This window comes from Ips typographus, linkage group LG7 (genome assembly GCF_016097725.1).
Source record: "Ips typographus isolate SLU linkage group LG7, UJ_Ityp_2.0, whole genome shotgun sequence".
NCBI classification, from domain to species: domain Eukaryota; kingdom Metazoa; phylum Arthropoda; class Insecta; order Coleoptera; family Curculionidae; genus Ips; species Ips typographus.
The window spans coordinates 384,933-412,378 of record NC_138428.1 but is presented as its reverse complement, the minus strand read 5'-3'; the positions used below and the strand labels follow the sequence as shown (position 1 = coordinate 412,378).

The following is a 27,446-nucleotide window of genomic DNA, read 5'->3' as shown; positions in this document are numbered from 1 at the left end:
TTGTAATAGTAGGGAGTAACATAACACAATTTTGCAGACAATAATAATACAATGCAAGGGTTGTTGACTTAATTGATCATCAAACTCCCAAAGACACTTTCTAGTTTACTGTCTGTTTTCCTGGCACATTTACTGTAGTAAATTTATCTGAGATAACGCTCATTTCAAACTCTATACCGTAAAAGTTCAATTCACCATAAAAGCAGCTTCCAGCTTTTGCTGCTTTTTTAAACTAATTATACAACCTCCTGTAACCTCCTTTCACTGTCAATTTGTAACGTCAAAATGGTAATCAGCACCCTGGAACAAGAGCTCCTAAACTTGGAAAAGTTCCGGGAATTGAGCGCAAACCAGAAAAACCACGAACATTTACTGAGAGACAAAAAAGCGATTTTGTACGCAGCCACTCTGACTGACCGAACAGATTCAAGGATTATGACTCTATGCCTGGACATTTTTGAGAATTTCCTGCACAACGATCGTAACCACGTGGCGTTGATTAGCACATTCGGTGTGTACGAGTCTTTGGAAGCCGTGGCAATGAGGTAAAAGAAGCGTTTTTCTTCGCTGACTTTTATCAAATAATTTTTGAAACAGGTACCGGAACCTGGACAGGGTAATTTTTAAAAGAGCCGCCACTATGACGGACGTTTTGAGAAACGCTGCTCCTCCTGCCTTTAACACGCGAAGCAGAAAAAAAGCAAAAAGCCCAACAGTGTTTTTACTCCAAGTCCCTCAACTATCCACCGCACGTTTCTATTAACCTCCTCACAATTACCCTCCAACTAACTTTATCATCCCTGTAGGAAACAAAGTCAAAATTTGAATCCACCTTAGTAAAAATCAGAGGGGTGGTCTCATTCTTAATTGACTTGGAAGTGAAACGCTGCACTTTAAGGATCTGCGCTAAAGTCACCATCAAGGAAGTGGTGGAAAAGGTTTTCAGAAAATGCGCTCTCAAATGTTTGATAGTCAAGAAGGATAAGGGAAATGGAGACGAGTCTCTCTATGATATTCTAGAGAATTACTTAAATTGCAGCTATTTAGAATACCCTGAAGAGGAGTTCTTACACCAGTCTAAGGCTTTGACCACTGGATTTGATCAATTTCAACCCAAATCTGGATTAATGGACAAAATGAAGCATTTTTGGAATGAATCATTTTATTGGTGAAATTGATATTGTATTTTAGTTGTCTTTGACAGTTTGTTGTTTGTTTTTTGACCAAATATTAATACACAGAACTAAAGTAACACAATCCCCTTTATTTCTCTTTGTAATAACAATATTTAAAAAAATATATTAGTGGCAAAAATCAACTACTTATTAATCTCTACTCTATAAGTCATCACGTACTTTTTTAATCACGCTACTGAACTCTGCAATGTCCTGAAGATAAAACAACAACTCTTTCACTTTACTCTTGAACTTTTTCACCTGATCACCGTCAGATCCACCTGAAAACAAGCCTTAAAACTCGAAAACCCTCTTCCAGTAAAATTCCAAACCTTTTTCCAACAAAACCATCAATTCTTCAACAGTTTTCAAGCACTGTTTCAGCAACAACTCCCTGAAAACTGTACTCCAGTACTTTTTAATCCTTTCCAAACAACCTTTAAAAGTCCATGGAGATCCTTGCAGCATTTCTATATGTTTGGTGGTCGATCCGAACATTTGTTGGCAACAATGCAAAATAATTTTCGACAGTAAATCCTCTAAAGGCTGAACGATTGGTTGGTATACCGTAAACTTAACGTGCCTCAAACAATCGGTGGAGTTGAACGCTTGTATGTTGTTCGCGAGGGCTTTATTGCGCAAGTTAATGTCGTTGCTTAGAAGTATCTGCCAGTTTAAAAGGTTTCTATAAAGTTTGGTAAGAGTTTTAGGAACTTACCACAGTGGGGTATTTGGTTTGGGCTTGCAAGCAACAAGATAGGATTTTATCGTCGGGGCTTTTGCCCAAATTTTGTTGGTTGCAGGCCTCATCCACTGTCTGTCCTAATAACAGAAATTTTATACAGGGTGAGACAAGAAACAAATTTTTTGCTTCTATTAACAACACCAACCTACTAATTTAGAACTGGAACTGGCCAGATATTTATTGATCAGCCTTTGTGCGGCTAGTGCCTGGCATTTCTGATAAGGTCCATTGTGATCTTTAATATAATCCAGCTCTTGTAGCACCATAAATGGAATGTAGAGCAACACATTTTGATTTCCTGAGATTTCAAGCTAATAAAGTTACATTAATACACACCAGGTGTTCTTTAAGCACATGATAGTGATAGAGACACCCTGCATAAAAAAGTAGTACCAACCCCACCTTTAAACTCCAGTAACTCCCTGATTTTCGTCAAATCATGCATAAAAACATTAGTATCAGTTACTATTGCGGTAATTTTCGGTTGACTATCCACTGGCTGAGTGTCAACCTCTGGGCAGGCCTGTAACACAATTTTTCCTAAAAAAATTAACTTTGGAATCACCCTGTACACCTTACATCCCAATCCATTGAATCATCATCCTGAACTTCAGTCATAACCATACTGTTTTGCAATAAACTGGTGTCAGTGTTAACTGAGGTGTTAACTATCAAGGAGTTACTTATACTAACATCACTTGAGCAAGCTGGAGGTTGGGTGCTTTCAATCCAATTTGAAATTTCTACAAACTTGGGCACTAAAGGAGACCGTGGTAATTCAGCCTTGGAGTTTCGTATTCTTGCCAACCTATTGTAGGTCATGCATAATGTTTTAAAGGGATTTTTTTCAAATTAGTTAACTGATACTCAAAAATTAATAAGTTATTTACATCTAACCTTTCTGAAAGCTTTGACTTTGGTGCAGAACTACTGCTAGAACATGATTGTGGCACTTTAACTGGTGTAAGTGTACACTGACTAGATTGACTACTCTTAACGGTTGAACTACAATCCTTTTTTGATGGAGTTATACTGTCAACTGATTGTAAACCGCTCCGCGTGCGCTTCAGTCTTTGTTTTAAAGGGCTTTTATCACTAATTGTGGCTTCTGACACCACAGTAAAACTGTGACTAGTGCTAATACAAAGTTTAGAAATACCAGCTTAGATTTACAATTATTTTGTTACTTACTTCACTGACTTTGCTAGAGGGCTGTAGTCATCTTCAATGAGTGTCTCATCATCAGTATGTTCTTCAACACTACATTTCAATTTTTTGATCTTAGGAATCTTTTGAGTGTCTTTTTTTAAGGGAGAACCCATTAAGTGTTTAAGCTTTTCAAGTCTTTTCTGCACATTTAAGGATGCACTAGAGCTTCCTTTTTGTCTATCACACTCCAAATTAGGTTTAACCTTCTTTGCTTTGTCCCCCACATCATCCTCACTAGGTTTACGTTTGCCACCCAGTTTTACAGGTTTTTTCTGCTCTTTAGTGCTAGAAGCCTCGGGTGGAGACTCTTTTAGCTTGTTGCGTAGTGACAATAAACGTTTTTCTGCTAAATTTCGACGGGGCTGTTTAAGGGAGGTTGCAGCAGTGGTTTTATATGGATAACCTTTACTGTTTACCCTCGAACTGGACTGTTGATTTCGGATTAGTTTTACCTTGCCTTGGGCCCCAGACATTCTAAAACAAAGCCCAAATATAGTAGTATTTAATTTTTTTTTGATAGTTAAAGTCAAATTTTACGAAAAAACATTAAAACTAGGTTATGACAGGACTACGAGTAGGTTATGTTATGTTAACAGTCAATGGCCGCATTCGTTTCACGCTTCACGGAGCGAGCAGAGCTTTTTCGACGTCACAATGACGTAATTTGACAGTTGGTCAAATTAAGTTTTTGCCAAATTACGTCATCGTGACGTCAAAAACGCTCTGCTTCTTCCATGGAGCTTGAAAACGAATGCGAGCAATAAAAAAGAAAAGATCTAGGATCAGTCAAAATCAAAATTGAGGTTGGGACTTCGATTTTCAACTTGAAACGTATCGCACGTCTGTTTCGTGGGCGCCATTTTTGTCGCTAAGAAACCACGTTTCTTGAAACGGTGTTCAGAGAAATTTGGAGTTGACGACCGAATTCCGCAGCCGGTCGAGTGGAAATGTGGGGCCTCTAAGTGGAAACGTGGATTCCTAAAGGTCTACGGGGAATTGTCTTGTGCGGTGCACTTCCAGGAGGCGGAAAGGGTGAAAACCTAGGTCAAGACCACGTGGATGTGACAGTGACGGTTATAGTTTCCACGAGGAATGACTATATTTTTCACTCGGATCGTGCCTTTAAGGCGATTTTTAGTCCTATTTATGCAAGCGGGAGAGATGAGAGTTTCTCAGACGCACGCAAGTGCCTCTTCCGCGGATCTTTCGTAATCGTGAATCGCGTAATCGCGTTATTTAATCTGGCTGAACGTCTCACTGACGAGTGGCCATCGTAACCACAACACACACACACACAAAATTGAGGTTATGTGTTCTAAGTTAGAGTAGATAAACAAACAAGTTTACATTAAAAACTATTTAGCACTATTTTACTCTGTTGAGGTGTTAAACTAGTGAAACCCTCCATTATTCAATCAATAAACCGAATAAATAACTAGTTGACATTAAACGGGAAGTAAGAATGGACGGTATCCTTGCTATGGGACATTTCTGCGAAACCCACGGTCCTTGCGTAATTGTATGCACCCAAAGGTGCGAAGAAGAACCAAAACAGTTTCCTCACAGCCTTACGGTGCCCGTATGCGAGTCGTGTCAATCCCTCGATCTGAAACAGGCTATAGTTAGTAAAAATGAGAAGTGTTGTTATGTCACCACCCGAACACCTCTACTGCAAGATTTAGCCTTTTTACTCAAACAGGCTGTGGTTAGAAGTCTTAGTTGTGAAGTATGTCTTTTTTGTATACTTTCCAGTTTTACTGTTTTTTTTTTTTTAAGGAAACTGACCCAAATGGTGGCACTTTGTATTTTGGGGACAATGAGAGAGGACATGTGATTAGTCATATTTTCACTGTGCATGATTCATTAGCTCGAGGGTTTCAAAGGAAGTACTGCATAGTAATGCTAATGAGGGACAAGATACACTTGTTAAACTGTTGGCCATTCCTCACAGAACACATTAAAAAAATTTCTAGTGAAATGCAGGAGAAATCTTTAAAAGTTAATAACTTGGAGCAAATGCACAAGTCTCAAAGGGCTGTAAGGCAAGCCCAGGCCTCACCAGTTTGTAATGGTCGGTCTTTGGGACAACTTACTGGTAAGTTTGTAAAGAAATGTGAGGTTAAGTGTTACTTAATAAAGTTTAGGTGAACCTGCACTATTTGCTCATGTACACTTGTGGTTTACATGGCTTCTCAGCTCTGATACTGTTTGTGAGAAGCCTGGCAATCCCCCCAAATTGCCTGCAGAGTGTAATGATTCAAATTTGAGGCAACTATACCAAATTATGCCTAAAGATGTTTTCCATAAATTGTGCTACTGCTACTTAACAGGGATTAAAGTTGAGTGTGAAGACCCTCAAATTGAGCCCCTTTTTTCACAGTTACTGCCAAAAAACTTCTCTCTACCCCAAAATGGGGAAGTGTGTAAATGTATTTGTATGGATAGGTATGAATGCAGTGAGCTTCAATGGAAACTTGTTATCAAAAGTTATTGCAGAACATACAAAGTCCAGTGGAATGGCGAGCTACCACCAAAACTTCCCACCCTGGTAAACCACATAGAAAGTGCCTTGAAAGACACCAATTTACCAGATTCAGCCCTTAAACTCCATTTAACCAGCCTGGTAATGCAGTGGCACAATGTTGCATGTGTAATTGGTTGGGCCCCAAATACCCAAAACCCAGAACTGCTTTCAAGCTTGGGGGTGCAAAAACATGACATGCCTTTACTGTCCTATTGGGTACCCCAATGTGCAAAAGAGAAATACAACACTGTTCCATAATAAATATTTATTTTACACTTAACCTACTCCTAAGAAGAAGAGAAGGGGAAATGTCATTCAGAAGGGGATATATTTTGGGCTGCTGCTAGCAGTGTTTCATGGATTTCTTTAGTGTAGGCCACTTGAGCTCCTACAGTGGCCAAAAACTGGGGATAGGTTAAACTGCTGTCATTCATACCAATGCTTTCACTTCTAGCTGGTATTACTGGCATGTTTAGGTACCTATTACTACTTTCAGCTTGTGATAGACATTTTATGGAAGTTTTCTGAAACTTAATTCCTATTAAAACAATCAATTTGCTGTAAAAGTGACTTACCAAGTGTAACTCAATTTGATCACATATAGTGTAAAACTCTTCCAGATTTTTGTCAAATCGGGGCAACTGTCCGTCCGGAGCTTTCCTGCAATTGACAAGTCTAAAGTACCTCTAAAAACTCCATCAAAACAAAACTTACTGTGACCCAGAGTCAATTTGACTGTTTTGATTCAACGTTTGACCAGCTGTTTTAATAGCAAGCTGAAACTCCCTAAATTAAATTCACAGTTAAAAGATGACGAACAAACTTACGGCTAGAGAATCCCTTAAAGGCCCCACCAAAGATTTTACTTTGGATATGTTATCCAAGGGCTGTGGTGGTTGTTGCTGACTTTGTTGTTGCTGTTGTTGCATTTGCTGGGCCTGCTGCATCTGTTGCTGTTGAACCTGTTGCTGTTGCATTTCCTGTTGTTTGCTTATGTTAAAAGGCATATTTTTGTCTCCCAGTGAGTACATTTTTGAAGATGTTTCTTTGAACCTGATTTACAAAACAAATAATAATAACAAATCCTAATGTTAGGTTAAGTTAATCTTTTAGCGAGCAGCGCGTTTTGACGTCACGATGACGTAATTTAGCAAAAGCATAATTTAACCAACTGTCAAATTACGTCATTGTGACGTCAAAAACCCTCTGGTCGCTCCATGGGGCTTGAAAACGAATGCGGTCTCTGTCAAATATCATTTATTGATAAAATGAACAACCTAACCTATCTTTTTTATTTGTTTACTTTTAGGAGTTATTTAACTTTGTATTTGTTAATAAACCAACATAAATTAGTCCTCAAAGATGAAAATGAAATACTTAAAACGGTACAATAAATTCAGTTTTTACAGTAATTGTCGCATCTGCCTTACTCAAGGTATGATAAAAGGCACTTCTTTGAAGGACCCTTTAAAGGGCCCTGACACCCCTGCCCCTTTGATCTATGAAGCCCTAGAGTATGTAACTAAAGAGAAGGTTGTGTTGTCTTCCAATTATCCAAATTTGGTTTGCGGTATGTGCTTGGGATTGTTGAAAATTTGTTATGATTTTGTTAAGCAATATCAAACCTCCAATGAGGAAATTGTGAAAAAAGTGGGACTGGAAAGTAATGAGCCTGCGAAAACTGACACGGGGGCTGCGGAAATAATTGTAGGGACGCAAAAGTACAGTGTCACTGATTTGTTAATTGTGGAAGAAGAACAGAATGAAGAAAAACCAACTTTTGAAGGTTTTTTAAAAAATTTAGGTAAAACTGTTACAGCCACTTTTGTTGATAAGAGCCATAAGCGAAAACCGCAAATGGAGCCTCCCTCCTTAATAATTAAGAAGGTTAACTCCAAAGCAACACCTGCAAAACATGTGGTTAGTAGTGCACCTCAATTTCTTCCCTCTGATGATAACAATCAAACATCTGGGTTGATTGACATGGAAAATCTGGATGAACAGAGCAAGGAAATGGTACGGACAGCCTTGAAAATGAAGTACACTTGCACTTATTGTTCCAAACCCATGGTATCCCTAACTAGAGCCAAAATACACTCACAAAACTGTCAAAAAAATAATGTTAATTTGACTTGTTATGTGTGTAAATTTAAATTTAGGTGAGTAGATTTTTTGCCAAGTATTTGGGGTAATTGTAATGCTTGATTTAGGTTCAGAAAGGATTTAATCAAACACATTAGAACTACACATTTAACTCAACTTACAGTGGATAAGTCTGCTAAACCGACTGAATATAAGTGCAAAATTTGTGATAAAACTTTAGCAAGCAGTGGCTCATATTCTTATCACATGAGAAAGCATTCAGGTAGTAATTACCACCTATAAGGTGTAGAAGTTGTATTTACTTAATAAGAGAAGAAATTAGGGAAAAACTACACTTGCGACACCTGTGGAGCTAGTTTTTACACTAAATCACAGCTGGAAAACCACGCCCAAACGCATAGTAAAGACAAAACTGTGGTGGTTTGTCCCATTTGCGGTAAAGGCTTCCATTATCAGTCTGGACTGTATTATCACATGAAAATGCATACTAATGAAAGGAAGCTGCAGTGTCAGTATTGTCCTAGGAGGTATGTACAAATATGGTTGGTAAGTCTGCATATGCAGTATTCGCGTAAATTACAGCACTGTATTGTTGTGATTGGTCAAGAGAAAGCTGTTTTTTTTGACCAATCACAAATCAACCACTGGGCTGTGATTTAGGCAAATTCTTCACATGTGAATAAACAAACAAAGATGATTACTTAACTGCAAATTAAGTTGCTGTCCTGCTCTTTATTATTGACTCTTCCCACTAATTTTGATTGGTTAATCTGCTACCAGATTTTACACTCGAAACTCGGTGAAACGACACGAATTGACACACACGGGGGCGCGGCCCTACGCTTGTCAATACTGCGACAAACGCTTCCGCTCTCTAGGCGAAGTAAAACAACACCGATTGCTGCATACAGGCGAGCGGCCCTACGAATGCAAATACTGCGACTCCACTTTCCTCCAGCCTTATCACTTTAAATCACACTTGACCACTCACACGGGCGACTACGTGTGCGGACATTGTTGTAAAGGTTTTCCTGAAATGGACATTTTAACGTGTGTCTGCCATGCACACCTCTTGCACATTTTACTCAGTATAGTAATTTACAGGTTTCACTTAAAAACCAAACATTCAATGGATAAGAAACCAATAGTAGAGGAACAGCCAGCAGTTCTACAGCCTGATTTGACTGTTGTAGCTCAAGAGGTGCAGTTTGTGGAACAAGATTATGGGGAAGTGGAGGGGGAGCTGATTTTAGGGGAAGGAGGGTATTATGTGACTGAGCAGTATGAGGTGCACGAAGAAGGTGACGAGGAGGAGCAGCAGGTTGTTTTAGCTAGCTATGCAATCGATGATGAAGTTTTAGTTGAGACTGTAGAAGAATTAGATTAAATATTGTATAATATTAATACTTGTACATACAACTGTGGTTCTTCTGTTTTTTTTTAATTTTAAATTATTATTTGTTAAATTAAGACATTTTCGACTACAATGTTGATTAAGGGAAATGGCTTAATTTGCCTTGTTAAAAACAGTTATTATTAGTTGGCTTTATTTGTCCTCCAGCTGGCGCTAACACTAAACTAAACCCATTGATTTGCATTGACAGTTCAGACAGTTCTTATTATTATTGTTTTCAATTTTTCATTAAAGTAATTGCATTTGCATATTAAAACTCTATCAAACTACAGATAACCGTTTTAAAATTGGTAATTTTTTAATTTAAACTAAAATTAAAGCAATTAAAGTTAAATTGCTCTAAATAAATTCAACAATCTAAAATCTAACCTATCTAAACTGACAGATGACGGCCCAATCTTTCGCCTTCTCAAGGTTGTAGTTGTGATGAAAAGAAAAAAATATTAATTTATTACATTTCCCTTTATATAAACAATTCAAAGCGCCAACGATAAGACAACTCATGCGATGCGTCACCTTCTTACTATCGTTAGATATTTATCCAGTCATATCCACTATTTGGCTATAAATTAGCATTCAAGACTCCTTTTAGATTATCAGCACTACAATCAACAAACCCAGATAATTCAACGTTTACAGCATTTAACGGATCTCAGTCAGATCAGTCGTCCAGTGCAATGTTCTTTGTTTAGAAAAAAGCACGTAATGGGATTAATTGTTTTGTAAACATTCCAGTTGTTGGTATTAGTCATGGAGAGGTGACTGTTTGTGTGTGTGTGTGTATTGGCCATGGACAGACCAGTACCAGCGCCCAGAGAGGGCAAGAAGCCTGTGCCCACTCCCAGAAGGTTTGTTTCAGGGAGACAAAATGCTTCTGAAGGGGTGACAGTACCTTCAGATAGCGATAATACAGTGGCAGAGACCACAATGGAAATTGTTACTATAGTGGAAAGTCCTGTGGAGAAAGGTAGTGTTTCTACTGAAAAAGACCAGTTTAACAACACTTTTTCCAGGCGTGTGACCAATGCTTCCAAACAAATCGCAGGTTAGATTTCAGTTTTGTTATCTGCAGTACTATAGTTAATCTGTTAGCAAACAATTTTTGAATCATTTTAATGATTCCACTAGTCACTATAAATGATTAAACTGTCAAATTAAGGAAGTAGAATAGAAAACCATAAATCAAACAATTATGTAACAATTTCTTATAGTTTCTACTGCTATTTCCTGCACATTTTTCAGTTGCATAGTTCTGGGTAAAAATAATTTAGCACATATGAATCAAGATTAAGCAACAAGTTTAATTTGTCCAAGGTTTTATTAAATTGTGAATTGCTCTCTTCAACTTTTTCAATTACAAAAATTGTTTTGCACACTAGCACATCTGTAGTTTTATTTTTAGCAAGTGCTTTAGTATTTTTTTGCAGTTTGTGCAAGTTTTATGTTAAGTCGTACTATATGAGTTATGTTTAAGGTGCCTACAAGTGGACCATATTATTAATAAACAGTGATATGGCATTACCAACTGAAATGAAAAATGACTTGTTAATTTCAAATTGTAAAAATAATATCAAAAGCAGAGAAACCCCAAATGCACTTACATAAACTTTTATTTACTTAATTAAGTGAATGGAATGCATTAAAAGTAAATAGGGAAGTATTTTTACTTTTATTGAGAAGAGTTAGCTGCATTTACCCTCATTTTGGGATTTTGGCAGCTGCTATGTCTCTGACAAATTAAGACATACATATAGAGTCACATGATTTGATCAACTGCAACTAGATAGATTTTAAAATTGATTTTTTACATGCAGGATTTTGTGCATTGTGACATCCCAGTCTACTTAAGGCTGTGTTAAGTCACATGATCATGGCAATTACTGTCTAAGCCATTAAGAATACAATTTGTAGCTGCTAAGTTGCTATAAAACCAAATCTTTACAAACATCTATATTTTGTGGCTTTTAAATTTTAAGAGTAGTAGGTGGGGAAAAAGCTCTGGTTTAAGTGACCACTGTCATGTGCATCACAATTCTGACAACATATTGTTCAAGAAGATGAAAAAGTACAACACAACACTTAATATTTACATTTTTTAAATTACAATTTGAATATTTTCTGAAGAAAACAAAAAAATTACTTTTATTGTTCCAACTAGGCGATTTAGGACAGCTGGTTCAAGGCACTAGACAAAGTGTGAGGCGTATAACGCGCAGGTTCAGTTCCGCGCAAGACCAAAGGAAACCAGTCAAGGAAAATAGAAATGTGCAGGAAGTCGAGGACACCATAGAAATATTCAAAAATATCAGGTTATTCTTCAACAAAACAATAGCAACTATTTTATTGAATTTAGTGGTTTTGGCAGCTTTGAGTCTCCATTAAATCGACCGGAAAGTATTTACAGCAATGTGGATAACGAGCTGCGGTTCAATTCTTCAGATGAATCATTAAATTGTCCACCTCCTGCCCACCCTCCACCCCCTTTGCCGGATGAAAGTTATTATGACGCTCCTTCGAGTGTTTCACCTGTTGCTTCTAGCAGTAATTCCAGCCGATCTGGTTAGTTTTCTTATGTGGTATAGAATTTAATAAATAAACGGTTGTGTAGGTGTCACATTCAGAAAACCTGAACCCTATGAAAGCATTTTTCCTCGTTTTCCTCCCAGTAGCGATTCGGAGGCTTGTTCAAATAATAACAATAATACCGACAAAGGATTGCTTGACTTATCTCGGTCTGCGTCTTGGTCGTTTTACGATGGAGCCGCTGTTAGCAAAGTAAATCCCCCGGTAGGTATCATTGTCAGGCAATTTCAACTAAAAAGTTCCAGGAAAACATATACAGCAACATTGAGGAGGCGGAACAAGAGGATAACGCCCGCTCCCAACCATTGTTAAGTAGTAGCAGTGCAGAAAGCGTCGATAATTCAATGTTGATCCCCGATAAGACTGACGGGCCTACCATTAGGCCAATATCCGAGGAAAGTCATGTTAATTCAGTGTACGAAAACTATGCCATCCCTTTGAGAGGCAGCGAAAGCCAAGCGGAAAAAATTAAGGCTTCCAAAAGTGTTATCATGCAGTTTGACCCACTTACCGGTAAGTCTTAATGATGAGTAAAGTGGAAAATTCCTCATGTGCATTATTTGCGTAAATCCCAGCATTGTGATTGCTGCTTTTCTTGACAAATCATAAACTAACTACAGTGCTGAGATTCACGTAAATTATGCATTTTGAGCCATGAGTTGTAACAAAATGTCCTACTTTCCTGACAGTTTATTTGTAACAAATAGAACCGTAGAATTTAATAATGCAAAACAAATTTATTTTTTTTTTCAAGCGGTCTAAAATAAGCCTATTGTGTACCTGTACTGCCGGCGTAGAAAGGCTATTTCATATCCTAGGAGGTAAAAAAATAAAGTCCAGAACTTGATCCAGGCTAAAAGCGTTGCATTTAGAAAAAAGCAGATGAAATTAATACAACACTTACTTTGCTTTGATTGGCTTGGCTCTGCAGTACAATCCTTTCATGTTCTTATTCTGAAATACAGTTTTCCTGAAGGTGTCAGGGCTAAATTTGTGTTTGAATTTGATTCAAAATCAACATAAAACGGACTGACACAAAAAGACAAAAACTGATTGACACAACACGGGTAATACGATAACAACACGAAGCTATTTCCAAAGTTGTCTAACAGAGGGCGTATCATGGCTGTCTAGCGTCATCTGTCGATTACGGTTACGCGCTCCGAATTTACACGGAACGCGGTTCTTGAAAATAGGCTTTCAAAAATGTTATCGGCCATTTGCTCTGGTTTTCTCCGTTGTTCTATGAGAATGATATTTTTTCAGTAACCGTTATATATGTATATAACCTGGCTAGGAAACGATACACATCCTATGTTTAACTTTTTACGCTTTCACTGTGTCATCTGTCAAAAATCCATGGCACACTAATTCAAAATTCAAACACCTTGTACGAATACTAGTAATTGCGTTGTTGTATTGTCAAATAAAGTTTCAGTGAAGCCGTAAAGCGACCTAAATCGCCGAAATGAGTGATAGTGATAAAATAAGTTGTACACCACCTGCTTTAGCAGCAATAGCGTCAAATACGCTAAATAATTTGATTCCTGTCAGGTTCCAGCTCAGCACAATAATCGCCTCTTTCTACGCCTAATAACATAATATACTATTTCCTGCCAATCAACTTTCTGAATTAGAATCGAGCGAAACGACTTTCTCGGACATGCAACTGCTGGAGGAGCTTCTCCAAGGCGATTTGTACGGTAACATATCCGAGGCATACTCTCTGGACGAAATGGATTGGAGTGTGAGCAACGAGTCAGAGACTGAGGAGTTTCTGAATCCGCCCACTCCTCCTTTAAGGTTTGACTCGTTGCCCGAGGACGAGGAGGCGGCTCGGACGAAGGAGGAGGAATCGTTAGCTCTCAAATTGCCCACTCACGTTAAGAAAAAGGAGGAGAAAGCGCAGTCTCCCGGTATTAAATCCAGGACGAATTGGTTCACTGATGATGCTTTAGTACCGTCCGGGTGAGAAATTTTGTTATGTTTTAGATGGTTTTAATAAGATTTTAACAAACCATATTTAGAGCTTCCAACACTGAACCAAAAAAAAACTGGTTCCAACAGGTTCTCGATAAAGCTCCTGAAGTGTTTAAACCCAACAAAACCACTAACAATTTGGTAAAACGTCCTGTTTTAGGGGGTCGAAAGTTTGTCAACAAAAAGGGAATGTTGTATAAAGTACGTTCTTGCACTCTTTCTTAAATGTTTGCCCTAATTTTTCTATTAAAAAAGGTTCAAAGTGGACCTGTCGAGGACTTATTCGGTGAATACAGTGGTCGATGGTGCATCCTGGAAAACACCAATTTATTCTGTTACTCTGATAACACGTGCACCCATCTTAGAGAGCACATTCAAGCCTCAAATATTTTAAGTATACAGGTTGTGCAAGACGCCAAGTATAAATACAGGCAAGAGTTATTTAAACTGACTTAAATGGACTGATTGCTTAGGTGTGATTATTTCTAACAGGTATGACAATGATGATCTGCACTGTTTTGAGCTGAATATAACTGGCAAAAGCCGTGGTGGTCATATTTACGGGTCTCGCAACATTAGCGAGAGAAGGGTGTGGTTGCAATGTTTGGCCGAAATGCTTACTCAAAGGTTTAAATCTCGACTTACGAGTAATTTTATCCGGATGGGCTGGGCTTATGTTAGGGAAGGTAAATAATTCCATTTCTCACCCTGTATGGGTTTTAACCATATAACTGTTAAGGAGTGAGTGGGAGTTGGGCTGGGGCCTGGATTTTATTAAGCGAGAGGGAGTTGCACTACGCTATCGACAAACACTCGGTTAAAACTATGGACTTAAGGAAAGCCAGATGTATTGTCCTGCAAGGTATATAACAACACTGTTCCTTTAATCAGAAACATATAAAGTGGCTTATAAGGTTACCAAGACACGGATAACAACCCTAGAACCAACGATAGAGGTCCTAACATGTTGGTAGACTGTCCTGACTGCACTTTGTACTTACGCATGTGGACAGCCCGAGAAACTAAAGTGTGGTGTCATATTGTACGGCTGGAAGCCCATAACAACGGGGCCAACATTGACCAACAGCAATTAACCAAAAATGACATTCCAGTGATTGTGGAGAAATGCATTAATTTCATTTTTGCTCACGGTACTTTAAAACCCGATCAATTTAACTTAAACTGAAATTGCAAAAAATGTGCAGGAAGTATGTCGGAGGGGATTTACAGGAAAGCAGGAACGGGGTCCTCGATTTCAGAACTGTTGTCCAAATTCAGAAAGGACGCTTTTGCAGTCCAACTGACTAGGAATGCGTATAGTGAGTACGAAGTTGGGACGGCTTTAAAAAGGTTCTTCAGGGAGTTGCCCGAGCCGTTGTTTGGTTGCGATCATCGGCAATACTTGTACGAAGTTGCCAGTGAGTATTTTAGTTTTACTATAATTGGATTTAGTTTTTGATTATTCACTTATCAGCTGGCGTTTAATTGGATTATAGAGTCAGTAAGTGTTTCACTTTTTAGGCCTAAATTTTTTAAATTATTGTGTTGGTTTCTCTTTTACGGGGTATCTCAAAGATTTTAATAATGTATAGGGTAGGTCGGTTTTTAGACAGCTTCACACCATCAAGCAACAAAAAAATACAAAGTTGACATGGTTTCTAACTATAAAAATGCTTCAAAATTTTAAATAGAGTGAAAGAGGAATAGTGTGAAATTAGAAAAATAAAAGAGAGAGAACCTAATGGGAGGAAATTAAGAGTGAAAATATGAGAAAGTAAAGAGTTGCTGAGTGGAAAAGGAGTTAAAGAGTGAAAGAGAAGAAGGGAGTAAGTAAATCAAAAGTACAGAGAAAAAACCTAAACAAAAAGAGGAAAACGAGTGACAGCTTCCACTTCATTTTTGATGATATATTTATGAATCACCCAGTATAATAGTTGTATAATGTCCTGTTGCTAATAACATACATACACATACATGATTTTTGACATTAAAAATAGTCAAAAAACAGGATTTTCAGTTTTCAGACTATAGGTAGTGTAAAACTGACTTTCTAACTAATTTAATTCTAAAAATTAGTGTTCAAGACTAATATCGTAGCATTTAATGCCAAAATTGTTTAATTTCATCAATGAAGAGTCTGAAACTGAACTTTTACTATAAAAAATAGTTTAAAATTCGATTTTTCAGTCTTAAAGCACAGTGAAGCGTCTAGAAGTCAATTTAATACTGACAAAGCGTAAAATGGCATGTTTAAGCCTATGGAAAATGTAAACTTGGTAAAGATAACCCTAAAACTCGATTTTCCAAGCTAAAAGCAGTTTTAAAGCCCTAAAAATAGTCCAGAGTTCCAAGAAAATGAAAAGCAAAGAAAACTTGAAGAGTTAGTCTTCAATTGAATTTTCATGAATCTAATGTCAATATCCTGTATTTAAGACTATTCTCAAGACTAAGATATTGAAATGTACTTTCAAATTATGAAAACTTACTTCAAATGCAAATTTTAAGCTTTTGATGTCGCTTTTCATTGGTTCAGAGTCATTTTTTGGTGTTCAAGTCAATTTTCAAGGTTGAAATGTGTGAATTTGTAGTCAAAAATTCTAGATAAAGTAGTTTTTCATGGCTACTAGTCAATTTTCAGTACTAAAGTTTTTCAACTTATCTGAAAACTCTAATGACTGACTACAAAGACAGTTTTTAAGTCTCTGAAATCAATTTTTACAGTTTCCAAGTCAATTGTCTAGGCTAAAGAGGCTAAAAAATCAATTTTTAAGCCTTTCAAGTCAATTTTCACCGTTTCAAAGTAAACTTACTGGTTATTAAGTCAATTTTCGAAACTAAAGTTTCAATTTGTCTGGAAACTATGAAAACTGACTACAAAGACATTTTTTAAGCTTCTGAAGTCAATTTTCACAGTTTCCAAGTCAATTGTCTAGGCTAAAGTCTTTCAATTTGTCTGAAAACTGGTTACTAAGACAATTTTTAAGCCTCAAGTCAATTTTCGAAACTGAAGTCTTTCAATTTGTCTGGAAACTATGAAAACTGGCTACAAAGACATTTTTTAAGCTTCTTATGTCAACTTTCACCGTTTTCAAGACAATTTTTAAGTTGGGTTGGGTTGGTTTTGGTTCTTTGAAGGTAATAACTCAATTATCTCGCAAACAAAGTTTTAAAACAGAATTTTATAAGAGATACTTATTTTGTCAAATTGAACAAATAAAGTAAGAAAAAACTAAAAATAAGGCAGACAAATTAAAACCATCTTTCTGTATTTACACCACTGGACAGTTTGGACAAACGTCATTAACATTTCCTTTTGAGAAGCATTTTTCAGGAAAATGATATAATGTATTTTAACTAATTTTTTGGTGGGCTATCGTGAAGTGGTGAATTATTGTCATTTAAAACTGGACCACCCTGTATACATTGATAAAAATTATAGAACACAACGTCAAAGAAGAAAAAATCCGAATGTTTAAAGCGGCTTTGGATCAACTACCTACAGTGTCCTACAATACGGCCCGTAAACTTTTGAATCATTTGCACTTTATCAGCAATCAGAGCGGCAAAAACCTAATGACCGTGCAGAATTTGGCCGCGATTTGGGGTCCCACTTTAATGCATTACGAAGTAGGTACAAACATCTCAATCACACTGACCGTCACTGTAATGTTTTTTCGTCTGAAAAGGACAAGGAACGCCCCACCAATAAAACTAACGGCCTGAATCCGCAGCAAGATACTGAAGTGGTGATCCAGTTAATCAAGCACTATAGATCGATATTTCCGGAAGATCCTGAAGAGCTACAACGGGAAAAATTGATGCTTAAGGTCGGTTTAGGTGTCAATACAGCAACTTGTAGTAAATTGGAATTTAAAAAACAGGTTTTGAAAAAGCACATAGAAAGTCCGCAAGGTCTATCCAAAGGTAATAACAATAAGGGTGCAGGCGATCTTCGGATATGGATTTATATGTTCAATAAGGAAGGAACACCGTATAACATTGGGGTGGGTGTTACCAGGTAATCTATTTATACATAATTTTAATGAGTATTTTAAATGCAGATTGGGCCCCGGAGAACGGCCTACGAGGTGTGTTTAGAACTTAGCGAAAAAGTCAAAATGCCCGTCCATGAAATTATTCTCGAAGAAGTGGTGCTCGGAGACCGGCTTTTTAGACCCATTCATCACACCGAAAAGGTTTTGATTTTCACATTTCTGGATTTTTCAAAGAAAATATAATTTTTGTCTAAGGTGTTAGATGTCGTGCTAAAATGGAGCAATTGGACTGAAGCGGATCGTAAAGACAACTACCTGACTTGCGTCTCTTTGTCGAAATACTGGGAATACATCATTGAGAAGCCTTTTCCCGTCTCAGGGGAGCTGAGATTTGCGGACAGCAAATCCAGACTGTTTAAAGTGCTTCTCTTTCAGTTCACTCAGGGATTTTTAACAGCCTTCAAAGACAAAACTGTAAGTATACACTATGTCTGTTACTGTTCTCGCGGAGTGAGTTTACCCGTGCGTCACAAAGGCTACGTCATTTATAATCATATGAATTAAATCAAGTTTTCGTCAACAAACCTGTTGTGTTCATATTATACAGTGCGTTTTTTTTAACGCGCAACATAGGATTTTACGTGTTAAATTTTTAAGCCCATGTTAGACCATTTTATTTTGGAACTGCAAGTCTATAACTTGACGGGTGTGTCTTTAGTACCCTGAAGCTTAAGTAAGTCTACCAATTTGGTCTAAAAAGTGATTAAAAACTGGAAAAGAATCATTTTTTTTCGAAAAGATTTTATCGTTCCATACTCCCTGTATGCATTGTTGTTCCTTATTGTTTTTATACTGGCAGGGCAGGTAGCAGGTAAAGTGACATATTTTGACTGCATCACGACCCGACATCTTTTGAACGTCAAAAGGGCATTTTATGATTGTTTGGAATACTGTTTGGCTTCAAACGGAGGTCACTTTGAACAATTCACTTATAAAAATACTTATTTTGTTCTTAACTTTCTTGATATAAAGTTAATGATCACCCTGTTTTACTTTCTACGCCAAATTTTACCTGCTACCTGCCGTGCCAGTATCAAAAACAACAAAGAACAACAATGCATACAGGGAATATGAAACGATAAAACCTTTTCGAAAAAAGATGATTTTTTGCAAGCTTTTTAACACTTTTTAGGCCGAATTGGTAAACTTACTTAAGCTTCAGGGTACGAAACAGCCACCCGTCAAGTTTTATACTTGTAGTTCCAAAATAACATGGTCTAACATGGGCTTAAAAATTTAACACGTGAAATCCTATGTTGCGCGTTAAAAAAAACGCACTGTAGAAAAGTTTAAAGCATCGTCACGTTTAAAATTTTGCGTGTATTGTCAGTCAGAAAGTACAGATCTTTGTCTGCAAATTTGCACTAAAACAACCTTATACCAAAGCAAATCAAAAATATCTTGACCGAATTAACATTTTTTATTCATGAGAAGTCTCCTTTTGGATCTTAGAATTCCGTCTAAATTTGAAATCTAATTTATTTACCAAAATTCGCAGAGATGTATCACCAATATGTAGTATTTCTTTAACTTTAAGCTCTTGATTTAGGTTCTGGATGGTTACATGTTTCTCTAAAATAAATACAACAAATTAAAAATTCAATAAGACATTCTGAGTGATGCTGTAGTATCTCATATCTCATTTTCAGGTTGCAATCCACTTAAACAAAATTCCTCTGGAAACAATAAAATGTTAATAGATGTTTCTTACAAAAGTAGATATATTTTACTATTATTAACATACTATCGTTGTACATATCATATAATGTATTTCGAACATCCCTTTTAATGCTTTCAGATAAATTAGTGGTCTTGGCCCGTCGATAACGTCTCGATTTACGTTTTCTAGGTGAGGAAATCATAAGATTACTTGCTTGCTTTTTCCGAATCGAATAAACAGTTTTGCGGGAAATTTTCAAAGCAGCTGCAACCTTCTAGTATCAAAAAAAATACATCAGTAAGGTCTTAAAATTTCTTATTTTCTTCCTGAACAGATGATAAAGCTTCTAAAGGTCCTCCATTGGTTTTTTCCAATTCAAAATATTCACAAAGGTTAAGAATTAACTGCTGGGCTGTGGAGAATTTTTCCAGGCATTTTCTGAAACAATACTGTAATAGTAAGTAATTCCGAATTTAGGAAAAACCAAATGGCTAAATAAAAACCATAATAGACACTCCCACTTTTTTTTCAAAACAGGTTAGTAATTGTGCCAATTTTGGTTAGATCGTGACAGCCGACATAAAAAAAATAAAAATATTAATAATAATACTATGAAAGTACTTACAGAATGTTAAAAGCGTAGAAACAATAGCTCTTAAAAGAACTGTGGTGGTGTGGTAAATAGATAACTGTATAAATGATTAACAACACAAAGAAACGGAAAAGAATTAATAGTAAACAAATCAAATAAATTTCGATGGTTGTCAAACTGACAATGACTGAAATAGAAGCGCTAATCAGTAAATGTTTTTTTTTGGAAGACATTCACTTAAATATTTACCCTTTCTGAAAGTGAACAATAGACAAGGATGAAGTCAATAATGCATGTCTACTTCTAAATCACAGGGGGATGACGCACGGGTAAACTCAGTCCGCGAGAACAATACATTATACAGGTGTGGTAAATCCAAAAGCGACCATAGGAAATCCGTGTAACGGACAGAGAAACGTAGGTAATAGCATGCGCGGGAGAAAGACAGAAAACGAAAAAAATATCAAGTAGGCCATATTTTTAGCAACGCCGTAAGTATTCAATACCCTCGACAAACTTACTTATGGCGTTTGGCAACGGCGCGCTTAAAATATGGCCTACTTGATATTTTTTTCGTTTTCTGTCTTTCTCCCGCGCATGCTATTACCTGCGTTTCTCTGTCCGTTACACGGTTTTCCTATGGTCGATTTTGACTAGATTTGTATCTTCAGAGTGACGTAAGCCTCTATTCGTGGAGGGTGGAGGACATAACTTGGTACTTGGGCCACGAAGCGAAAAGAACACCGCAATGCCGCTGGACGGCCACATTTTTGGTCAACGACGCCCATCCGAGCCGTACCAAGACCAGTCCGTATTTTGGTAACGTTCTCGTGTGGAACGACGCCGCCGTAAGGGCCAACTGGCTCAGCGCCATGTTGAAAGCCCGCTATCCGAACAATTTAACTCCCCCACCGCGATTAGTAAATTACGGAGACATCTTCTGACTTAATCCTTATCAGACGTGACGTGGATTTGATGCTGTGATTTCCAATAAATGCGACAAGCCATTCAACAATCCGCCATCGTGATAGGAGCTAAGAAGCGAGGTTTCGAATTATGTGAGTGAATCAAAAAAACTGCTAAAGCTAATTACAAGTCTCTGATGATGTTGCAAAGCTTGAAACGTTGCATTAAATGCGTAATCTTGCCCTTCAAACTTACTTTCATTGTTCAACTTAATATACAAACCCGATTATATACAGGGATCTACTTTTTACAACTTTTTAAGGGTGATCTATGATTCATTACTTTTATCACCCTGTAGATATCCGGGATTGAATTTTATTGTAATTTTAGGTACGTGATTGTTATAGTGACTGTACAAGTGATTGATTTCAAAGTTAACCATTCTTAATTTTATACTTTTATTATACATTGATAGGTTTTTACTTGTTATAAAGTACATTATTTTATTTTTAAAGTACGTATTGTTTATTGAATGTCAATTTTATTGTTCCACACGGTTCTATTTGCCGTGTTTTTATTTCTACAAGTATTATTAGATTTACGTTTTTCTGTTAAGAAAAAATAGTGAAATTATATTATATGAAACATAATTTTCTATTAAGATGACAATAATTAATAAAGACACATACAATTTTATTACAAATTTTTATTATGCAAATTTTTTACACAAAAAGTATTTCTTACAGATGACTTAACAAAAAAACACGATATTCCCAGTTGGTTGCCTTTGTGGTTGTCCTATTTTCTTCCACTGTAAGAAAAAACCGTTTTTATTACCCGACACGCTGAGGATGGTTGAAAAATACAAAAAATTAGCGAAGACTTACTATCCTCCAGCTTTGGCATTGGCACTGGCAGTGGCAGAAGCACTAGCACTAGCGCCTCCGTAACCTCCTTGTCCGCCATAGCCGCCTCCACCTTGTTGGCCGCCATATCCGCCACCACCTTGATGGCCGCCACCGAATCCTCCCTGTCCGCCTTGTCCACCACCAAAGCCGGATTGAAGACCACCACCACCACCTTTACCGCCTCCTAGTCCACCTCCTAAACCACCTGTAAAACAACGATTTTCTTTAGATGGGTTTTTATGTGTAGGAACCACTTACCACCGCCTCCAAATCCTCCACCACCGCCTCCTCCAAAACCACCACCGCCTCCAAATCCTCCTCCACCTCCTTTATTGCCATAACCTCCAGGTGAACGTCTATTCCTCAACAACTCAGCTAATTCCTGCGGCTCAACCAGCAGTACCTGGAAATAATTTGTTTAAAAGTTGTTTTATAGTTTAAAAATGGTTTTACCTGAATTTCATCAGCAGGTTGTTCCTCTTGCTGCCAACTGGGTGCCGCCTCAATGGCGTACCACGCCAAACTCACTAAAAACACTACTTTAAGAAAGCCCATATCGAATGGTTCTGATTTGTTGGTACCATCCGCTCGGTTTTTATATAGTTTTAGTTATAGTCCGAGTTCCTAGTCAATTTAACACATCAAAACATTCACGCTCGTACTAATCGTATATTATAGTTATATAAGAAGAGCCAGTGGACCAAGACAAGGTCAAGGAGCAGACAAAAAACACAATCATTCCTGTTTTTACTGTAGTTTTTTGCTTCTCTTAATTGTTGTCTCAATTTTTTTCCATGTAGTCAATGGGGGATTACCCACAGATCATTGACGGGTTAATGAGTGAAAAAAATATTAGCATTACCGTATTAATTTATTTGTTTATGAGTTTTAAGTAAGCTGAGACGTGGGTCGTTAATTAATCTCAAGAACAGGTTAAAATAAGTAAACAAACCGTAATTTTTCCGGTATTTGCACAACAAATGGACGTTCAATAATCAATTCAAATTGGCAAGAACAATGTTTATGTAAAATATGTAAAAATTACGGAGGAAGATTGTCGGTTTTAATAATTATTTCGGCTTATTTTGTTATTTATTGGTCACCGATTTTGTCCTTAAAATCACCTTTAAGACCATCTCAATTGTCCGTAGTTTTATAGCTCTATGAAACGGATTTTGACAATTAGTAACGTTACATCTCAACTGTCAAAATGTTACTTATAATTTTTCTTGGTTCTATGTTACTTTGAGTGGGAACTTTCAAAATACAGATATTTGCATGGCACATGGCACAACTGTCAAAATCTTTAAATAAAATACAATTTATATGTAATTTAGATTGAATTAAAATTGTTTACTTAATAAAACATTTAAAAACTTAGTGTCTTCTAACGACCTGACAAAACTCACCTTTATCCGTTTTTTAGATATCGGAAAATACAATTATCTCTAATTTTACAAATATCTCATATTATTGTAGGAGTTGAAATTGGCTACATTTTATTTCCTTTAACGCTTTTTTGTTATCTTATCTAGGAGTTTCTTTTAGTTTTTTGTGGTTTAAGTAAGTTTCTTGCAAATATCTCTCTTAGACGACTCTGTAGTGAAATTCTCTAATTATCTCCTTTCAGTTGTCTTTCATTAAAGACAATCTAGTAATATCAATAATGAGTCATGCAGTACAATATTATTACAATACAAGGAGTAATTTTTTAAAAAAACTACAGGGTGAGTGAGTTTCAAACACAAAATGTAAAAACTAGTAAATTTTATTAGCATATCCTATTGCCAAATTGATTACTTTCCGCAACGTCCACATCCTCTATGACCTCTCCCTCCATGGCCCCTTCCTCCTCCTCCTGTAAACTGCATTTAAGTATACAAACTTAAGGTATTTTTTTGTGTTTTAACCTCCGAAACCACCTCCAAATCCACCGCCAAAACCGCCTCCTCCTCCAAATCCACCGCCGCCTCCAAACCCTCCACCACCTCCAAATCCTCCACCGCCTCCTCTGCCTCTACCAGGCAGAGCCGACCTCCTCTCCCTCAGCCCATCGGAACCAACCTGGAAACTGTATTAAAAAACGCAAAAACTTGAAAAAATACCAACCTCGACAAGGATGGGGGAGCCTCGACTGGTTTCCACCATCACCATCATCAGGAATATCGCAAAAAACACAACGGTTTGTTTGGTTGCCATTGCTACGGCACTGATCACACCAACCCTTGCATTGTCTTTTATATGGTAAAATGATCAGACACTATGGAGGATGGACTTTGAAAGGTTGAAATCAAGGGGTTTTGCAGTAATTATGTAAATTGGTAAAAATCAGGGTATTTTCCTATAACAAGCGTTAAACGCCAATTAAAACTAAAAGGATGTTTGTTTAATATTTTTGCACTTAAATTGAAGATTTTACTTCTTAGTATGACATGTTAAAGCCGCAATTATACGGAAACCACAGATCGATTGATAGAATGAACTAGTTTATCCTTGGCCTTCTCTCCTAATTCATTTCGTAGTAGAGGTGTGATTAAAATAAGTATTTTTTTGCATGTTATTTACTTCGCTTCTTCTGAGAATTACTCTTTTTTTTTCAATATACGAAAGAGTACATTATTAAGTATAGTTAGAAGGTCAGATACGAGTATTCTTGTTACTTTGAAGTATAATTGAAATTTATTCTTAATAAATCAATGGTAAACATGAAAGAGTCTTGAGAAATTCATCCTTTTTTCTTCTGGCTTTTCAATTATTTTCTTACATTTTTGTAGAGAACTTAGTTTCCTACAACTTTGTTCTCCAAGGTAATTCTCCAAGCAAAGGAGAAATGCTAACTTGAATTAATGCAATCAGTAACGATACAATTCAATCAATATCTGATTAACCAGTTTGTATAAACTGTATCACTGCTTATAACGCATTTTTGCTTACTGCTAAATAAACTACAAATGAAATGAACTGGCACGTTAATGCAAAGGTTATTGTGATCGCTGCTCAGTTTATAAACAAATTTAAGTCGGTCAATTTTAGTGCAAAGGAAATGCTCTATTTGGCTAACAGGATTATAAAGTAGAGTTTCAAGCCCGAAATCTAAATTTAGTACCTAATTTCATTTCAATGATCCTGAGAAAAGAGTTATCTTAAGTAGAAGTTAATTTCTGTGTGTAAATGGAAGCTTATCGCTAATGAGGGCCTTATTGTTGTATTGACCACGAAGAATGTGACGAGTTTACAAATTTTCGGCTAGAAAACTTGTATGGTGGACATTTTGTACTGCAAATTTGGATTTGAACTTCGAAGATGCGTAAGTTTTGTGCAGTTTATTAATAGTCTTGTACTAAACAACAATAATTTTTAAAGACAAACGTTTATCATTGTAGAACCTGTAAAACTAGAAGAGAGGCCCCAAACTGCCTCAGTGGGCCTCAAACGAGAACTAGGCCTATTTTCTGCAGTGAATCTGATTCTAGCCGTTATGATCGGATCGGGTATCTTTGTTTCGCCGGCCTCAGCCCTAAAACACAGCGGATCAGTTGGAATGTGCGTGGTTGTTTGGACTGTTTGCGGTTTGGTTTCTTTACTAGGTGAGTCTTTTTAACCCCTCTAAGAAAGGGTCTACAAGAGTGGTTTTAGGGGCTTTGGCTTTTGCTGAACTAGGTACAGTAATCCCAAGATCAGGGGCGGAATACGCCTACTTTGTTGATTCTTTCGGACCTTTGCACAAGTTCTGGGGCCCTTTGCCAGCTTTCTTGTATTCATGGCTTATGGTGGTAAGTTACTCCCTCTATTTAATGGAACTTTTAATCAAAAAAACATTTAGATAGTTATACGACCAGCTGAAGTGGCTGTGATAATGCTGACCTTCTCCGAATACTTAAGTCAACCGGTGCTAGATCTGTTGTGCATGGAGGACAAGGATGCTAACCTGATAATAACTAAAGCTATCGCTTTAGTTGCTTTAGGTAAATTTTAATTTTCTATAGTGATTTTATTACTTAAAGTCACTTTTAAGGGGTGATAACTTACATTAATGTGAGCAGCGTTAAACTGTACGTGAGAGTTCAGAACACTTTTGGTTCTTTCAAGGTTCTGGCTTGTTTGGTTGTGATTTTGGGCGGGGTTTATGAGCTAGCACTAGGTAAGACTAGTTTTATTGGACTGGAGGTTACGGTAACACTGTTTTGTACTAGGTAGAACCCAAAATCTTCAAAAAGGTTTCGAAGGCACCAGTTTGGTACCAAAGGATGTTGCTTTAGCTTTTTACAGCGGACTGTGGGCCTACGATGGATGGTTAGTTCTATCAACCATTTTTTGTTAAAAAAAACTTCTAGAACACTGTGCAGCTTTTGCTTAAATCTCAGCACTGTTCGTAGTTTGTGATTCCCACATACCCACCGTTCTGTGATTTACGGAAATGCTGCACATGTAAACTAAGTTACAGTAACAGCACTACAAGATGATAAAAATTTCGCAATCATTTACAGGTCTGCTGTGACTGCAGTAACTGAAGAAATCAAAGATCCAGAAAGGTAAATCCAAAACTTTATTATGCTTCTTCATTTATCAGGAACTTCTACAGGAATATTCCCAGGAGTATAATGATCAGCGTTCCTATTGTGACCGCCCTTTATGTTTTCATGAACATCGCCTACATGACCGTCCTGTCCATTCCTGAGATGATGAACGCTCAGGCTGTAGCTGTGACCTTTGGAGAAAGAATTCTAGGACCTTTTGCTTTTGTAATCCCTCTTGGGGTGGCCCTCAGCACTTTTGGATGCGCCCTTAGCATTCAATTTGGAGTCACCAGGTGTACAAACTGTCTTACTGGTTAGTTTGTTTTTGCTACAATTGGAATTAATTTAGACTTTGCTATGTGGCGGGACAAGATGGTTTCATGTTGGAAGGCTTCTCCTACGTCCACCATCATAAATCCACCCCCAGTCCTGCTGTGGTATTTCAAGGGTTGGTCAGTTTTCTCTTTATCATAAGCGGGGACATAGTGCAACTGATTGAGTTTGCCAGTTTTCTGATTTGGTTGTTCTACGGTACTGCCATGGTGTCCCTTCTAGTGCTGCGCAAGACCAAAAAGGACCTCCCAAGACCTTACAAGGTTCAGTTAACATTGATTTGAAACTTAACAAGTTGTAAAATGTTAGGTTTAGGTACCATTATGGATCCCTGTATTCATTTTGCTGCTGGCTGTCTACCTTAGCGTTACTCCTATAGTAACAGATCCGGATCCGATGTATTTGTTTGCGTTGCTGTTCACTTTACTTGGTGTGCCAGTATATTATTGGTTCATCTTTAAAGGGCATCGACCACAAAGGATCATGGGTAATTTACTGTTTAAATTTTTATTAAGTTTATAGTTACAGAGCGTTGGGTTGCAGATCGGTTGACTTACCTGCTCCAAATGCTTTTTGAAGCTGTACCACCTCAATCCGAAACTCTAAAGTGAATTTCGTCCAGAAAATAGAACAAGTTTTTTACTTTTTTTTTTGAAAAAAATGTTTTAAAATTTCAGTGGTTTCAATATTTCCAGTGTATATTTCTGGCCACCAAGACCTTCACATATATGGCAAAAATCAA

The 27,446-nt window shown here is 37.1% G+C and overlaps 9 protein-coding genes across 12 annotated transcripts; 5 read left to right on the top strand and 4 right to left on the bottom strand.

Annotated features, from left to right (window-relative positions):
* Positions 1–36: 36 nt before the first annotated feature.
* On the top strand, positions 37–1,257 carry LOC145732008 (uncharacterized). The gene is made up of 3 exons (XM_081984023.1): positions 37–545; positions 598–748; positions 807–1,257. Exons 1-3 carry the CDS (start codon positions 286–288, stop codon positions 1,170–1,172), a joined length of 777 nt encoding a protein of 258 aa, XP_081840149.1. The 5' UTR covers positions 37–285; the 3' UTR covers positions 1,173–1,257.
* Positions 1,245–3,716, bottom strand: Swt1 (Swt1 RNA endoribonuclease). The gene is made up of 8 exons (XM_081984015.1): positions 3,112–3,716; positions 2,818–3,057; positions 2,500–2,728; positions 2,323–2,443; positions 2,066–2,218; positions 1,894–1,997; positions 1,508–1,841; positions 1,245–1,456 (listed from the first exon to the last, which is right to left on the bottom strand). Exons 1-8 carry the CDS (start codon positions 3,600–3,602, stop codon positions 1,338–1,340), a joined length of 1,791 nt encoding a protein of 596 aa, XP_081840141.1. The 5' UTR covers positions 3,603–3,716; the 3' UTR covers positions 1,245–1,337.
* Positions 3,717–3,925: 209 nt separating this feature from the next.
* On the top strand, positions 3,926–5,915 carry BHD (folliculin). The gene is made up of 4 exons (XM_081984022.1): positions 3,926–4,855; positions 4,906–5,224; positions 5,274–5,574; positions 5,626–5,915. Exons 1-4 carry the CDS (start codon positions 4,592–4,594, stop codon positions 5,909–5,911), a joined length of 1,170 nt encoding a protein of 389 aa, XP_081840148.1. The 5' UTR covers positions 3,926–4,591; the 3' UTR covers positions 5,912–5,915.
* On the bottom strand, positions 5,904–6,772 carry ix (mediator complex subunit intersex). The gene is made up of 4 exons (XM_081984024.1): positions 6,481–6,772; positions 6,368–6,429; positions 6,229–6,313; positions 5,904–6,177 (listed from the first exon to the last, which is right to left on the bottom strand). Exons 1-4 carry the CDS (start codon positions 6,682–6,684, stop codon positions 5,965–5,967), a joined length of 564 nt encoding a protein of 187 aa, XP_081840150.1. The 5' UTR covers positions 6,685–6,772; the 3' UTR covers positions 5,904–5,964.
* An 85-nt stretch (positions 6,773–6,857) lies between these two features.
* On the top strand, positions 6,858–9,180 carry LOC145732005 (uncharacterized). Its single transcript, XM_081984016.1, has 5 exons — positions 6,858–7,812; positions 7,864–8,018; positions 8,079–8,283; positions 8,537–8,806; positions 8,861–9,180. Exons 1-5 carry the CDS (start codon positions 7,016–7,018, stop codon positions 9,141–9,143), a joined length of 1,710 nt encoding a protein of 569 aa, XP_081840142.1. The 5' UTR covers positions 6,858–7,015; the 3' UTR covers positions 9,144–9,180.
* Positions 9,181–9,506: 326 nt separating this feature from the next.
* On the top strand, positions 9,507–21,642 carry RhoGAP15B (RhoGAP_ARAP and RA_ARAPs domain-containing protein RhoGAP15B). 2 transcript variants are annotated; one of them, XM_081984013.1, is made up of 18 exons: positions 9,507–10,215; positions 11,329–11,479; positions 11,536–11,729; positions 11,779–11,945; positions 11,993–12,266; positions 13,391–13,721; positions 13,781–13,934; positions 13,989–14,164; positions 14,226–14,419; positions 14,473–14,595; positions 14,648–14,884; positions 14,939–15,151; positions 17,173–17,360; positions 17,420–17,560; positions 17,615–17,737; positions 17,795–17,929; positions 17,984–18,202; positions 20,712–21,642. In XM_081984013.1, the coding sequence occupies exons 1-18, from the start codon at positions 9,960–9,962 to the stop codon at positions 20,982–20,984; spliced, it is 3,549 nt and encodes a 1,182-aa protein (XP_081840139.1). In that variant the 5' UTR covers positions 9,507–9,959; the 3' UTR covers positions 20,985–21,642. The 2 variants fall into 2 exon arrangements, with proteins under 2 accessions (XP_081840139.1, XP_081840140.1); XM_081984014.1 differs by having other exon boundaries at positions 9,511–10,215; positions 11,999–12,266.
* On the bottom strand, positions 21,638–22,483 carry LOC145732010 (uncharacterized). Its single transcript, XM_081984025.1, has 4 exons — positions 22,308–22,483; positions 22,113–22,257; positions 21,834–22,059; positions 21,638–21,757 (listed from the first exon to the last, which is right to left on the bottom strand). Exons 1-4 carry the CDS (start codon positions 22,407–22,409, stop codon positions 21,745–21,747), a joined length of 486 nt encoding a protein of 161 aa, XP_081840151.1. The 5' UTR covers positions 22,410–22,483; the 3' UTR covers positions 21,638–21,744.
* Positions 22,484–23,606: 1,123 nt separating this feature from the next.
* Positions 23,607–24,294, bottom strand: LOC145732013 (uncharacterized). The gene is made up of 3 exons (XM_081984027.1): positions 23,964–24,294; positions 23,765–23,918; positions 23,607–23,712 (listed from the first exon to the last, which is right to left on the bottom strand). Exons 1-3 carry the CDS (start codon positions 24,051–24,053, stop codon positions 23,651–23,653), a joined length of 306 nt encoding a protein of 101 aa, XP_081840153.1. The 5' UTR covers positions 24,054–24,294; the 3' UTR covers positions 23,607–23,650.
* A 610-nt stretch (positions 24,295–24,904) lies between these two features.
* On the top strand, positions 24,905–27,381 carry LOC145732006 (b(0,+)-type amino acid transporter 1-like). 3 transcript variants are annotated; one of them, XM_081984020.1, is made up of 11 exons: positions 24,915–25,161; positions 25,238–25,441; positions 25,491–25,624; positions 25,678–25,819; positions 25,870–25,995; positions 26,048–26,147; positions 26,342–26,386; positions 26,437–26,664; positions 26,721–26,967; positions 27,020–27,191; positions 27,248–27,381. In XM_081984020.1, the coding sequence occupies exons 1-11, from the start codon at positions 25,158–25,160 to the stop codon at positions 27,313–27,315; spliced, it is 1,470 nt and encodes a 489-aa protein (XP_081840146.1). In that variant the 5' UTR covers positions 24,915–25,157; the 3' UTR covers positions 27,316–27,381. The 3 variants fall into 3 exon arrangements, with proteins under 3 accessions (XP_081840147.1, XP_081840146.1, XP_081840145.1); XM_081984019.1 differs by having other exon boundaries at positions 24,918–25,161; positions 25,491–25,627; XM_081984021.1 differs by lacking the exon at positions 27,248–27,381 and having other exon boundaries at positions 24,905–25,161; positions 25,491–25,627; positions 27,014–27,151.
* Positions 27,382–27,446: the final 65 nt, after the last annotated feature.